The sequence below is a fragment of the Silurus aristotelis genome, assembly GCF_946808225.1.
Source record: "Silurus aristotelis genome assembly, chromosome: 7".
In the NCBI taxonomy this organism is placed as follows: Eukaryota; Metazoa; Chordata; class Actinopteri; order Siluriformes; family Siluridae; genus Silurus; species Silurus aristotelis.
Genome location: NC_139580.1, coordinates 31,865,095 through 31,881,749, shown reverse-complemented (window position 1 = coordinate 31,881,749; position 16,655 = coordinate 31,865,095). Strand labels below are relative to the sequence as shown.

The following is a 16,655-nucleotide window of genomic DNA, read 5'->3' as shown; positions in this document are numbered from 1 at the left end:
TTACAATGAAGGAGAAATCCACATTAAATCCCTGCAGGATCTCACCACGGTTCATCTGCAGAAGAAACCGTTCCTGTTCCTACCTGGAGAGACGACTGCTGTAGGGTCGCTCATGTCGAACGCAGCCATGTTTCCGATCGCAAAACCGTATCCAGAGTGAACGTCAGGCAGACCTATTGATCTCTGAGACACCAAGAAATACCAGTAAACTCACAATCTCTCAGACGGATCAACAATCAAATCCTAAACACTGATCTCTCAACACCGAACCTCAGCGTGTGAACCTCACAAACACGAATACATTCAACATAAACTCATTCCTCATCATCGAGAACAGCGATAGAGAACAGCGATAGAGAACAGCGTTAGAGAACAGCGATAGAGAACAGCGATAGAGAACAGCGATAGAGAATAGAGAACAGAGAACAGCGTTAGAGAACAGCGTTAGAGAACAGCGTTAGAGAACAGCGATAGAGAACAGCGATAGAGAACAGCGATAGAGAACAGCGATAGAGAACAGCGATAGAGAACAGAGAACAGCGTTAGAGAACAGAGAACAGCGTTAGAGAACAGCGTTAGAGAACAGAGAACAGCGTTAGAGAACAGCGTTAGAGAACAGCGTTAGAGAACAGCGTTAGAGAACAGCGTTAGAGAACAGAGAACAGCGTTAGAGAACAGCGATAGAGAACAGAGAACAGCGATAGAGAACAGCGATAGAGAACAGCGAACAGCGATAGAGAACAGCGAACAGCGATAGAGAACAGCGAACAGCGATAGAGAACAGCGATAGAGAACAGCGAACAGCGACAGAGAACAGCGACAGAGAACAGCGACAGAGAACAGCGACAGAGAACAGCGACAGAGAACAGCGAACAGCGTTAGAGAACAGTGTTAGAGAACAGCGTTAGAGAACAGCGTTAGAGAACAGTCATCAGAAACAATCCTTTAAACTGCAGTTATATTTTTATTTATTATACTGATTATTTTCTACACTCTTCATTACTACTCGCCTGAAACCTGCAGTTTGTCCTGTACATGAAGTTCATACGAGGGGGTATCAAAATGTTTTGAGACTAGTTTTGTAACACGCCAACAGATGGCAGTACGAGGCTGCATGCCCAGTCACAGGGAGCACCGACCAGACTTGGCCCCTGTGAACTTTGCCCTCTTCCTGAAGATGAAGATCCAGCTCAAAGGTCACTGTTTTGAAACACCGTTGTCCAGGACAGGTTCTACAACACCACAGGGGGCGCTGTATTGCTGTGTAAGGGGACTATTTTGAAGGTGATCGAGTGGAAACGTAGATAAATAAAGGACTTTCTTGTAATCGGAGTCTCGATACGTTTTGGTTCCACCTCGTATGAAGCTGAATGTCCACAACAACAACAACGAAACATGATGCTTCAGCACTCACGTGTACGATTCCGGGCAGAGCCGCCACGTTGCCGATCTGCTTCATAGCGGGCAGAAACCCACCAAAACCTGAAAGCACAAAAACACTGCGTCAGATCTGAGACCAGGCTGCAGCTGTTACCATGAAGGATTTCTAGAAGAACGGCTGATACCTCCTCCACGACATGCGTTTCTCAGCTCCTCAAACATCAGCTTCTCCAGCGCTTCATTCACGTAGAAGACACCCTCCACCTACACACAGGTCTCAGTCAATACAGAAGAACCAGCAGCCTTTCATTTATCACCTTCTGTACACATCTCTCCGTCCGAGTGAAGCCATGTGCAGCTGTTTTACAGATGTGTCCACAAACACCACTTTACTACATCAGATGGAAAATGTTTTGTGTGCGTTTTATTTGCAGGATCTCCAGCTGCTTCTACACTGTATACACACACACACACACACACACACACACACACACACACACACTAAATCTACACTGTACACACACACACACACACACACACTAAATCTACACTGTACACACACACACACTAAATCTACACTGTACACACACACACACTAAATCTACACTGTACACACACACACACTAAATCTACACTGTACACACACACACACACTAAATCTACACTGTACACACACACACACAAAATCTACACTGTACACACACACACACACAAAATCTACACTGTACACACACACACACAAAATCTACACTGTACACACACACACACAAAATCTACACTGTACACACACACACACAAAATCTACACTGTACACACACACACACACTAAATCTACACTGTACACACACACACACACTAAATCTACACTGTACACACACACACACACTAAATCTACACTGTACACACACACACACACTAAATCTACACTGTACACACACACACACACTAAATCTACACTGTACACACACACACACACTAAATCTACACTGTACACACACACACACACTAAATCTACACTGTACACACACACACACACTAAATCTACACTGTACACACACACACACACTAAATCTACACTGTACACACACACACACACTAAATCTACACTGTACACACACACACACACTAAATCTACACTGTACACACACACACACACACTAAATCTACACTGTACACACACACACACACACTAAATCTACACTGTACACACACACACACACACTAAATCTACACTGTACACACACACACACACACTAAATCTACACTGTACACACACACACACACACTAAATCTACACTGTACACACACACACACACACTAAATCTACACTGTACACACACACACACACTCAAAATCTACACTGTACACACACACACACACACAAAATCTACACTGTACACACACACACACAAAATCTACACTGTACACACACACACACAAAATCTACACTGTACACACACACACACACACAAAATCTACACTGTACACACACACACACACACAAAATCTACACTGTACACACACACACAAAATCTACACTGTACACACACACACACACACAAAATCTACACTGTACACACACACACACACTCTACACTGTACACACACACTCTACACTGTACACACACACTCTACACTGTACACACACACTCTACACTGTACACACACACACACACACACACACACACACAGAATCTACACTGTACACACACACACACACACACACAGAATCTACACTGTACACACACACACACACACACACAAAATCTACACTGTACACACACACACACACTCTACACTGTACACACACACACTCTACACTGTACACACACACTACACTGTACACACACACTACACTGTACACACACACACACACACACAGAATCTACACTGTACACACACACACACACACAAAATCTACACTGTACACACACACACACACACACAAAATCTACACTGTACACACACACACACAAAATCTACACTGTACACACACACTCTACACTGTACACACACACTCTACACTGTACACACACACTCTACACTGTACACACACACTCTACACTGTACACACACACTACACTGTACACACACACTACACTGTACACACACACTACACTGTACACACACACACACACACACACACACACAGAATCTACACTGTACACACACACACACACACACACACACAGAATCTACACTGTACACACACACACACACACACACACACACACACAGAATCTACACTGTACACACACACACACTAAATCTACACTGTACACACACACACAAAATCTACACTGTACACACACACACACACAAAATCTACACTGTACACACACACACACACACACACACAAAATCTACACTGTACACACACACACACACACACACAAAATCTACACTGTACACACACACAAAATCTACACTGTACACACACACACACTCTACACTGTACACACACACACACTCTACACTGTACACACACACTCTACACTGTACACACACACTCTACACTGTACACACACACTCTACACTGTACACACACACTCTACACTGTACACACACACACACACACACACAGAATCTACACTGTACACACACACACACACACACACACAGAATCTACACTGTACACACACACACACACACACACACAGAATCTACACTGTACACACACACACACACACACACACAGAATCTACACTGTACACACACACACACACACACACACAGAATCTACACTGTACACACACACACACACACACACTAAATCTACACTGTACACACACACTAAATCTACACTGTACACACACACACACAGAATCTACACTGTACACACACACACACAGAATCTACACTGTACACACACACACACACAGAATCTACACTGTACACACACACAGAATCTACACTGTACACACACACAGAATCTACACTGTACACACACACACACACACACACACACTAAATCTACACTGTACACACACACACTAAATCTACACTGTACACACACACTAAATCTACACTGTACACACACACTAAATCTACACTGTACACACACACTAAATCTACACTGTACACACACACACACAGAATCTACACTGTACACACACACACACAGAATCTACACTGTAAACACACACACAGAATCTACACTGTACACACACACAGAATCTACACTGTACACACACACAGAATCTACACTGTACACACACACACAGAATCTACACTGTACACACACACACAGAATCTACACTGTACACACACACACTAAATCTACACTGTACACACACACACACACTAAATCTACACTGTACACACACACACACACTAAATCTACACTGTACACACACACACACTAAATCTACACTGTACACACACACACACACACTAAATTTACACTGTACACACACACACTAAATCTACACTGTATACACACACACACACACTAAATCTACACTGTATACACACACACACACACTAAATCTACACTGTATACACACACACACACACACACACACTAAATCTACACTGTATACACACACACACACACACTAAATCTACACTGTATACACACACACACACACACTAAATCTACACTGTATACACACACACACACACTAAATCTACACTGTATACACACACACACACACTAAATCTACACTGTATACACACACACACACACTAAATCTACACTGTATACACACACACACACACTAAATCTACACTGTATACACACACACACACACACACACACACACACACACACACTAAATCTACACTGTACACACGTACACGTACACACACACACACACAGAATCTACACTGTACACACACACACACACACACACACACACACAGAATCTACACTGTACACACACACACAGAATCTACACTGTACACACACACACACAGAATCTACACTGTACACACACACACACAGAATCTACACTGTACACACACACACACACAGAATCTACACTGTACACACACACACACAGAATCTACACTGTACACACACACACACTAAATCTACACTGTACACACACACACTAAATCTACACTGTACACACACACACACTAAATCTACACTGTACACACACACACACACACACACACACTAAATCTACACTGTACACACACACACACTAAATCTACACTGTACACACACACACACACACACACACACACACACACACACTAAATCTACACTGTACACACACACACACACACACACACACACACACACTAAATCTACACTGTACACACACACACACAAACACACACACTAAATCTACACTGTACACACACACACACACACTAAATCTACACTGTACACACACACACACACACTAAATCTACACTGTACACACACACACACACACTAAATCTACACTGTACACACACACACACACACTAAATCTACACTGTACACACACACACACACACTAAATCTACACTGTACACACACACACACACACTAAATCTACACTGTACACACACACACACACACACACACACACACACTAAATCTACACTGTACACACACACACACACACACACACACACACTAAATCTACACTGTACACACACACACACACACACACACACACACACACACTAAATCTACACTGTACACACACACACACACACACACACACACACACTAAATCTACACTGTACACACACACTAAATCTACACTGTACACACACACTAAATCTACACTGTACACACACACTAAATCTACACTGTACACACACACTAAATCTACACTGTACACACACACACACACACTAAATCTACACTGTACACACACACACACACACTAAATCTACACTGTACACACACACACACACACACACACACACACACAGAATCTACACTGTACACACACACACACACACACTAAATCTACACTGTACACACACACACTAAATCTACACTGTACACACACACACTAAATCTACACTGTACACACACACACTAAATCTACACTGTACACACACACACTAAATCTACACTGTACACACACACTAAATCTACACTGTACACACGTACACAGAATCTACACTGTACACACACACACACACACTAAATCTACACTGTACACACACACACACACACACTAAATCTACACTGTACACACACACACACACACACTAAATCTACACTGTACACACACACACACACACACACTAAATCTACACTGTACACACACACACACACACACTAAATCTACACTGTACACACACACACACACACACTAAATCTACACTGTACACACACACACACACACACTAAATCTACACTGTACACACACACACACACACTAAATCTACACTGTACACACACACACACACACACTAAATCTACACTGTACACACACACACACACACTAAATCTACACTGTACACACACACACACACACACTAAATCTACACTGTACACACACACACACACACACTAAATCTACACTGTACACACACACACACACACACTAAATCTACACTGTACACACACACACACACACACTAAATCTACACTGTACACACACACACACACACACTAAATCTACACTGTACACACACACACACACACACACTAAATCTACACTGTACACACACACACACACACACACTAAATCTACACTGTACACACACACACACACACACTAAATCTACACTGTACACACACACACACACACTAAATCTACACTGTACACACACACACACACACTAAATCTACACTGTACACACACACACACACACTAAATCTACACTGTACACACACACACACACTAAATCTACACTGTATACACACACACACACTAAATCTACACTGTATACACACACACACACTAAATCTACACTGTATACACACACACACACTAAATCTACACTGTATACACACACACACACTAAATCTACACTGTATACACACACACACACTAAATCTACACTGTATACACACACACACACTAAATCTACACTGTATACACACACACACACTAAATCTACACTGTATACACACACACACACTAAATCTACACTGTATACACACACACACACTAAATCTACACTGTATACACACACACACACTAAATCTACACTGTATACACACACACACACTAAATCTACACTGTATACACACACACACACACTAAATCTACACTGTATACACACACACACACTAAATCTACACTGTATACACACACACACACACTAAATCTACACTGTATACACACACACACATTAAATCTACACTGTATACACACACACACACTAAATCTACACTGTATACACACACACACACACTAAATCTACACTGTATACACACACACACACTAAATCTACACTGTATACACACACACACACTAAATCTACACTGTATACACACACACACACACACACACACACACACACTAAATCTACACTGTACACACGTACACGTACACACACACACACACACACACTAAATCTACACTGTATACACACACACACACACACACACACACACACACACACACACACACACACACACACACACAGAATCTACACTGTACACACACACACACACTAAATCTACACTGTACACACACACACACACTAAATCTACACTGTGCACACACACACACACACTAAATCTACACTGTACACACACACACACACTAAATCTACACTGTACACACACACACACACTAAATCTACACTGTACACACACACACACACACTAAATCTACACTGTACACACACACACTAAATCTACACTGTACACACACACACTAAATCTACACTGTACACACACACACACACAGAATCTACACTGTACACACACACACACACAGAATCTACACTGTACACACACACACACACAGAATCTACACTGTACACACACACACACACACAGAATCTACACTGTACACACACACACACACACACACACAAAATCTACATTGTACACACACACACACACACACACTAAATCTACACTGTGCACACACACACACACACACACACTAAATCTACATTGTACACACACTAGATCTACATTGTACACACACTAGATCTACATTGTACACACACTAGATCTACATTGTACACACACTAGATCTACATTGTACACACACACACACACACACACACACACACACTAAATCTACATTGTACACACACACACACACACACACACTAAATCTACACTGTTTACACACTAAATCTACATTGTACACACACACACTAAATCTACATTGTACACACACACACACACACTAAATCTACATTGTGTACACAATAAATCTACACTGTACACACACACACACACACACACACACACACACACTAAATCTACATTGTACACACTAAATCTACACTGTGTACACCCACACACTAAATCTACACTGTGTACACCCACACACTAAATCTACACTGTGTACACCCACACACTAAATCTACACTGTGTACACCCACACACTAAATCTACACTGTGTACACCCACACACTAAATCTACACTGTACACACCCACACACTAAATCTACACTGTACACACCCACACACTAAATCTACACTGTACACACCCACACACTAAATCTACACTGTACACACCCACACACTAAATCTACACTGTACACACCCACACACTAAATCTACACTGTACACACACACACACACACACACACACACACACACACACACACACACTAAATCTACACTGTACGTATACACACACACACACACACACACAATATACACTGTGTACACACTAAATCTACACTGTACACACACACACACACACACACACACAATATACACTGTGTACACACTAAATCTACACTGTACACACACACACACACACACACTAAATCTACACTGTACACACACACACACACACACACTATACACTGTGTACACACTAAATCTACACTGTGTACACCCACCCACGCACACACAAAATCTACACTGTGTACACCCACCCACACACACACACACTAAATCTACACTGTACACCCACACACACACACACTAAATCTACACTGTACACACACACTAAATCTACACTGTACACACACACTAAATCTACACTGTACACACACACTAAATCTACACTGTACACACACACTAAATCTACACTGTACACACACACTAAATCTACACTGTATACACACACACACACACACACTAAATCTACACTGTACACACTTAATCTACACTGTGTACACACACACACACACACACACACACACACTAAATCTACACTGCACACACACACACACACACTAAATCTACACTGCGCACACACACACACTAAATCTACACTGCACACATACACACACTAAATCTACACTGCACACACACACACACACTAAATCTACACTGCACACACACACACACACACACACACTAAATCTACACTGCACACACACACACACACACATACTAAATCTACACTGCACACACACACATACTAAATCTACACTGCACACACACACACACACACTAAATCTACACTGCGCACACACTACAGTAAAAATGTTATTGTAGATTCTACTTTATTGTTGTTTATTTCTGTTAAACAAAAAAAATCACTTCTGAAATTGACTACAGTATTATATAGATTAAAGATTAAACTGGTTTATAAGATTGTACTGAAACCACACTGTGGAAATTCCCTTAAGGTTTTTAACAGTTACCAGAATCTCAGCTTCAGTGAGGCAGTGCAGGGCACAGGGGTGGCACAGGGGTGATACAGGGAGGGCACAGGGGTGGGCACAGGGGTGGTACAGGGAGGGCACAGGGGTGGGCACAGGGGTGATACGGGGAGGGCACAGGGGTGGTACAGGGAGGGCACAGGGGTGGGCACAGGGGTGATACGGGGAGGGCACAGGGGTGGGCACAGGGGTGATACGGGGAGGGCATAGGGGTTAGAGCAACTGCTAATCTGCCCTCGTTAGCTGAGGAACATATAAATAATCACCTGGGGTTAGTTGATACAAGTAATCTATAATATTATATTTTATTCAAATCATATTAATAGTAGGCCTATAAAGAGTTTATATATTGTAGTAAATAAGTTGTTTATTAGTATATATTTTAGTATTATAGTAAAAAAATACAAGGTTTTGAGTAAAAGACTACAATAATAATCTACAATAATATCTCAAATCAGTAGTGTGTGTCTTCATTTTATATTGTAACAAACATGTAAGAGAATATCTGCAATGCCCTGACACACACACACACACACACACACACACACACACGCACACACACGCAAACAGTTTGTAGCAGCTGGTGAAGGTCCATCCCCTCCTGCCTGGGTGTGTTCAGGACCTTGTTTCTCTACTGATGTAACTGATGTGTAACTGGGAGAAGCTGCTCAGGAACAGGATCTCATGAGTCACGAGAGTTCACAACCTTTACTACTGTCACGTGTCACATATAAACATTTAAACGTGTAAACGTGTTCCAGCTGAACTTTAGACCTACAGGTGAACGAGGATGAGGATGAGGATGAGGATTAGAATGAGGATGAGGATGAGGATTAGAATGAGGGTGAGGATTATGGTGAGGGTGAAGATGAAGATTAGAATGATGATGAATAGGGGTGTGAATGGAGAACAGGATTAAAGTGTCACGGAGAGAAACCCGGATTACCTTCATGTTTGGGACGAATCCCTTCTTGATCCTCCAGCAGGTTTTGTCGATTTTATCCAGAAACTGCAGTTCATCATTGTAAGAGCGACTCATGCTTAAACTCTGAGGATCAAATCAGCAGCAGAAGAAGAAGTAAATGAAGTGTGTGTGTGTGTGTGTGTGTGGCGCAGAGATCTCGCTCTTCTTCTCCTGCTTTAATTACAGTCCGGTGGAGTCACACTGAGGAGCAGTGCTGCCACCTGCTGGTTATATACTGCGCATGTCACCATTAGAGATCCACAGGGATTCATTAAAATATTATTATTTTCATATTTATTTCTTTTTTGAAAATGTACTATATTTTATTTATTTAATTTCATTCAATTATTCATTTGGTTTTGGGGAAAAAATCTTCTTTTAGAAAACTGAGGTTTATTTTAGTTCATTTTATTTCTTAATAAAATGTTATACTTTTAATAATTGGATTAATAATCAGATTAACTCTAGTTTCAATAATGAAAATATGATAAATATAATAAACAGAATGAAGAGCTTCATCTCTCATATCATATTTAATAACTGCAATAAAAATTTAAAAATTCAGACCAAAAAATGATCAATCGCTTTGTGTAGCGTTTTTGGGAGTCACGTGATAAAAGAATGAACGAATCGGACCAAAAGAGTCGAGTTTTAAATGACTCAATTCTGTTTCCTGAACCTGCAGCGATGTTGCGAAGCTTTGCGCATGCGCGTCCAGGAGAAAATTAACGAATCACTCTGAGATGAACAAATCCTTCATGAACGAATCATCTCAAGTGTCGTTATTCCAATATGACAATAAATAATGTTCTGTAACTTCTTCTCCTCCTTCTTCTTCTTCTTCTTCTTCTTCTTCTTCTTCTTCTTCTTCTTCTTATTATTATTATTATTATTATTATTATTATTAAGTATAAACTTTTATTTGATAAAAATCACCAACCAGAAACCAAAACTACTGATTCGACTCTTAACGTTTCTGCGCTCCTACATCACATTCAGTGTCAACACACACACACACACACACACACACACACACACTTCCGGTAAGTCAGAATTACTTCTTTTTGAAAAAGCGTTTACTCAGAATTCGGGTTATTTAATAAGCAGTAAAAGCAGATGTTTAGACTGAGAGCAGCTCCGCTGGATTTCTGTTTAATTGTAGAATCATTACGTCACAGTAGTTTAGGTGAGAAATGGGCGGAGCTTCTATTGTTTATAAATTATAGAGTTCAGTAAAAATTCTCTTTACAGCTCCTGCTGAAGCTCTTCTACTGTGTTCTTTTGTATATATACATATATATATATATACACTCTCTCTCTCTCTCTCTCTCTCTCTCACTAAGAAACACCATTTTCTTAATTCATCTGGAACATCTGGAACATCTGGAACATCTGGAAGGTGAGATTCTGTTCTAATAAACCGCTTTTATCTTCCAGCTCCGAGTTTTAACGCATAAACTATAAATGATTTACTTCCTGTAGCATAAAAGACAGTCTTCCTCTTCTAGTTTCTCTTTAGTTTTACTTCCACTGCCCCCACGAACAAACGGGAACATCACACTGTTACAAATAAATACAAATAATTCTTCATTTTCATTTTCTCCAAATCAGTCAGTTAATATGAGTTAAAGAACCTCAACCCCCAAGTTAGACTTTAGTTAACCAAATTACTGCCCAACTACCCAAATAACTACTCAAATAACTACCCAAATAAATAACTACTCAAATAAATAACTACTCAAATAAATAACTACTCAAATAAATAACTACCCAAATAACTACCCAAATAAATAACTACTCAAATAAATAACTACTCAAATAACTACCCAAACAAATAACTACCCAAATAAATAACTACCCAAATAAATAACTACTCAAATAAATAACTACTCAAATAAATAACTACCCAAATAAATAACTACTCAAATAACTACACAAATAAATAACTACTCAAATAACTACCTATCCAGAGAAGAACCCCTGCTAGTTGAATGTCAGTATCCAGTCTTAAGATTCTCTGAGGCTCAGAAGGTTCAGGGTGTAGAAACATCACACTGCTCATAGCTCCTCTATGAAGACCTGCCTGTGATCGAGATGTTCCTCTCAGCAGGGAAGATGAAGTTGAGGGTGAGATTGAACAAGCAGACGAGTCGAGTAGAGCTGGAGGGACCCGAGCCGACCCTGTCCCAACTCAGTACCCGGGTCCGAGAGCAGGTTCTGCCTTCAGCTGGACTCAGGTACCTTCACACTTTTCTACAGACGCAGTGGAGCAGCACATATTCATTATCATGAGCTCCGTACTGCTGCACCAGTGTGTGTATGATGATTACATGACTGTGAACCCAGTCTAAAGCACGTGTGTGTGTGTGTGTGTGTGTGTCTCAGTGCTGACACAGAGTTCAGTCTGTCTCTGAACGGGAAGGAGCCCCTAGTGGACACGGGGCAGACTCTGTCCTCCTGCGGCGTGGTGTCAGGGGATGTACTCAGTGTGATTCTGCCTCCTTCTCATTCTTCATCCTCCACACCATCACCTTCCTCTCAGCTGGGACGGAGTGTTCCAGGTGTTCAGCAGGACACACTGCAGGTTCACGCCGGTGCAGTGGAGGTGAGATGTGTGAGATCTGCAACTTTTTACTCTTTTATTTAGAAAATCTTTTTTAATTATTTAAATTTCTACTTTTCTGTGAACACATACAGCTTGGAAGAGAAAGACTTTTACTTTATTACTGTGACTAGGAAAAAAGTGTGTGTGTGTGTGTGTGTGTCTGTGTGTGTCTGTGTGTGTCTGTGTGTGTCTGTGTGTGTGTGTGTGTGTGTGTGTGTGTGTGTGTGTGTTTTTTAAACCTATTACACACCTGTGTACGAGGGGGTATCAAAAAGTTTCGAGATTAGTTTTGTAACACGCCAACAGGTGGCAGCACGAGGCTGCACACACAGTCACAGGGAGCACCGACCTTCATAAGTCAGTGTGCCAACAGACATGGTCCTGTATACATCAGGAGCCGTGCGACTGGTGCTGTTCTGACCACGTGCGTTACCAAGTCTGCGATTTCAAGTTAGAAACACGTGTGCACCCTTTTACTGAGCTCTCCTCACACGCACGTTTCTCACTGGAAACATGAGCTCACTTCTGGACCTATCCTACTCGCCAAATCTGACTCCTGTGGACTTCACCCTCTTCCTGAAGATGAAGCTCATTGTTTGTTGTTTTGTGGAGATCTGCCGTGAATCGCAGAAGGTGTTTGAGACACTGGGGGGCGCTGCATTGGGCCGCAAGGGTTAGGGTTAGGGTTAGGGTTAGGGTTAGGGTTAGGGTTAGGGTTAGGGTTAGGGGCGTGTGGAAAATGTAGATAAATAAATAACTTTTTTGCAAACAGAGCGAGTCTCCATACTTTTAGATTCCACCTTGTATATGCTATTGAATCGGCCTGGTGTGTGTGTGTGTGTGTGTGTGTGTGTGAGACTCTGTGTGTGTGTGTGTGTGTGTGTGTGTGTGTGTGTGTGTGTGTGTGTGTGTGTGAGAGAGAGGAAAGTGAATGTTAATGAAATGAAAGTGAATCACAGTGAACACACTCTGTTTCTCTTTCTGAGATGCAGCTTCAGACGTTTCAGTGTGTTTAGTGTGTGTATTAATCTGTGACTGTGTGATGATCTTTTAATGAAACCAGTACGTTGTGTGTGTGTGTGTGTGTGTGTGTGTGTGTGTGTGTGTGTGTGTGTGTTTCCCTCAGCTAAGCGCTAGCAGCAGTGAGAGCAGAGCGAGTGCATCTGCTTCTGAGATGGAGGAGATGGATATGGAGAGAGGTGAGGCTGAGGGTGAGGCTGAGGGTGAGGCTGAGGGTGAGGCTGAGGGTGAGGGTGAGGAGGAAGCAGTAGGTCTTTTCATCCCCGAGCCCATGCTGTGCTGTGAGGCTGAGGATGGGAAGGTTCCTCACTCGCTGGAGATGCTGTACCAGGCTGCACAGTGCACCAGCGCCGCCGACTGCCTGCTGTTAGCCACACACGTCTTACTGCTGGAGACCGGCTTCCTACCGCAGGTCAGAGGTCACACACACCATCTAACTGACCCCAAAACAAAAACACTGAATATAACACGTGTTTATTATATTCATTTAAATACAAAATAAAACTAAGGAGGAGATCAGAGATTAATGCTCTGGGATTCTGATCAGAAGGTCACGTGTGTGTGTGTGTGTGTGTGTGTGTGTGTGTGTGTGTGTGTGTGTGTGTGTGTGTGTGTATACAGGGTTGTGAGGTGAAACACGGGGAGATGCCGAGCGGTTGGCGTGCAGCAGGAGGCGTGTACAGACTGCAGTACTCTCACCCACAGTGTGAGGGCAGTGTGGTTCAGGTGGTCGCAGTACCGATGGCTCAGACTATCGTCCTGCACGGTACATGATGTTCCGGTTCTCTTCAGGTTGCCAGTTGTGTGTAAAATCCTCCTTGCTGCAGCTGATCTGGTGTTGATGGTTTTCCCTCACAGCCACTCTGAAGATAAGCAGCTCAGAGTTTTCCAGGAAGCTGGTCCTGAAATCGGACGTGTTTGTGACGAAGGCGTGGGCAGGTGCAGAAGATCACACACTCTCAGATAAAATGGAAACATCTCCATGTGGTCATCGTATTTTTATTTTCTGTCTTTTTATACGAGGTGGTATCAGTTTCAAGACTAGTTTTGTAACACACCAACAGATGGCAGCACAAGGCACAGTCACAGGGAGCGCCAAACTTTAGCAGTCAGTGTGCCAAAAGACATGGTTCTGTGTACATCAGGAGCAGTGCGACTGGTGCTGTTTTATTACGTGAAATTCGGTGTGAAACTGGGCAAATCCGCCACACAGATGGTAACATGGTAACATTTGACATACAGCACTGAATGAGTCGTTTGAGTGGCAGAAGAAAATCACTGAAAGATGACGAGAGATCAGGAAGACCTTCAACGTGCTCAGCCCTGAAAACGGCCAAACAATTTGTGCACAAAGATCAAACAATCCACAACGTTTAAACGTCCAGGAGATCCTCACAGTTTTGAAACGTTTTGACACCACCGTGTATATCTGAGGTTAACGTGCGTCTCACAGAACCACAACGCCGTCACTTTGGGTTCCTGTTGCTTTTTGAGACTCGGTGAACTTCAGTAGATTTTGTGATTGTGGTTTTTGTGAAGTCTCTTATTGTGAACGTGTGGATTCTGTGGGGCGCATGTCGGCTCGAGACATGCTGTTTGCTCTGATGACTGAAACTAGATTTGTTTTGAGTTATCTGTCTGGTGAATTAAACTAAAGTTCGGATGTTGTAGGTGGAAACCCTGGAGTGGCCTACAGAGATCTGCAGAAGCTCTCGTGCGTTTTTAAGGACCAGCTCGTTTACCCACTCATCGCAACCGCTAGAGAAGGTAAGTCCTCAAATCCTTCTCCGTTACACAGCTGTGTACATCTCTCTTCTTCACAACGTGTGTGTGTGTGTGTGTGTGTGTGTGTGTGTGTAGCACTGGATCTTCCTGCACTGTTCGGTCTGGCTACACTGCCTCCTGAGCTGCTTTTAAGGATCATGCGGTTGCTGGATGTTCATTCGCTCCTAAAGCTGTCTGAAGTATGCAGACACC

General features: G+C 42.3%; 2 protein-coding genes and 1 long non-coding RNA gene across 7 annotated transcripts in view; 2 read left to right on the top strand and 1 right to left on the bottom strand.

Moving 5' to 3' along the window:
* Positions 1 to 11,264, bottom strand: part of rtcb (RNA 2',3'-cyclic phosphate and 5'-OH ligase) — a 44,656-nt gene extending 33,392 nt beyond the window's left edge. The window contains exons 1-4 of the mRNA XM_083546564.1: positions 11,036 to 11,264; positions 1,566 to 1,644; positions 1,415 to 1,482; positions 84 to 183 (exon numbers count right to left, since the gene is read on the bottom strand). Of these exons, the coding sequence (XP_083402690.1) occupies positions 84 to 183; positions 1,415 to 1,482; positions 1,566 to 1,644; positions 11,036 to 11,128 (340 nt within the window). The 5' untranslated portion in view covers positions 11,129 to 11,264. The remainder of the gene's footprint in view (positions 1 to 83; positions 184 to 1,414; positions 1,483 to 1,565; positions 1,645 to 11,035) is intronic.
* On the top strand, positions 10,272 to 11,149 carry LOC310728781. The gene is made up of 2 exons (XR_014534344.1): positions 10,272 to 10,945; positions 10,998 to 11,149. It is a non-coding gene; the product is annotated as an uncharacterized lncRNA (long non-coding RNA).
* Positions 11,265 to 12,015: 751 nt separating the features above from the next.
* Positions 12,016 to 16,655, top strand: part of fbxo7 (F-box protein 7) — a 7,317-nt gene continuing 2,677 nt past the window's right edge. Inside the window, exons 1-9 of one of the 5 annotated variants that reach the window (XM_083546565.1) lie at positions 12,016 to 12,096; positions 12,305 to 12,452; positions 13,161 to 13,290; positions 13,439 to 13,658; positions 14,785 to 15,090; positions 15,300 to 15,444; positions 15,537 to 15,617; positions 16,350 to 16,445; positions 16,539 to 16,655. The exon at positions 16,539 to 16,655 is cut by the window's right edge and continues 60 nt beyond it. In XM_083546565.1, coding sequence (XP_083402691.1) covers positions 13,169 to 13,290; positions 13,439 to 13,658; positions 14,785 to 15,090; positions 15,300 to 15,444; positions 15,537 to 15,617; positions 16,350 to 16,445; positions 16,539 to 16,655 — 1,087 coding nt within the window. In that variant the 5' untranslated portion in view covers positions 12,016 to 12,096; positions 12,305 to 12,452; positions 13,161 to 13,168. The other 4 variants (XM_083546567.1, XM_083546569.1, XM_083546568.1 and 1 more) reach the window with 4 other exon arrangements.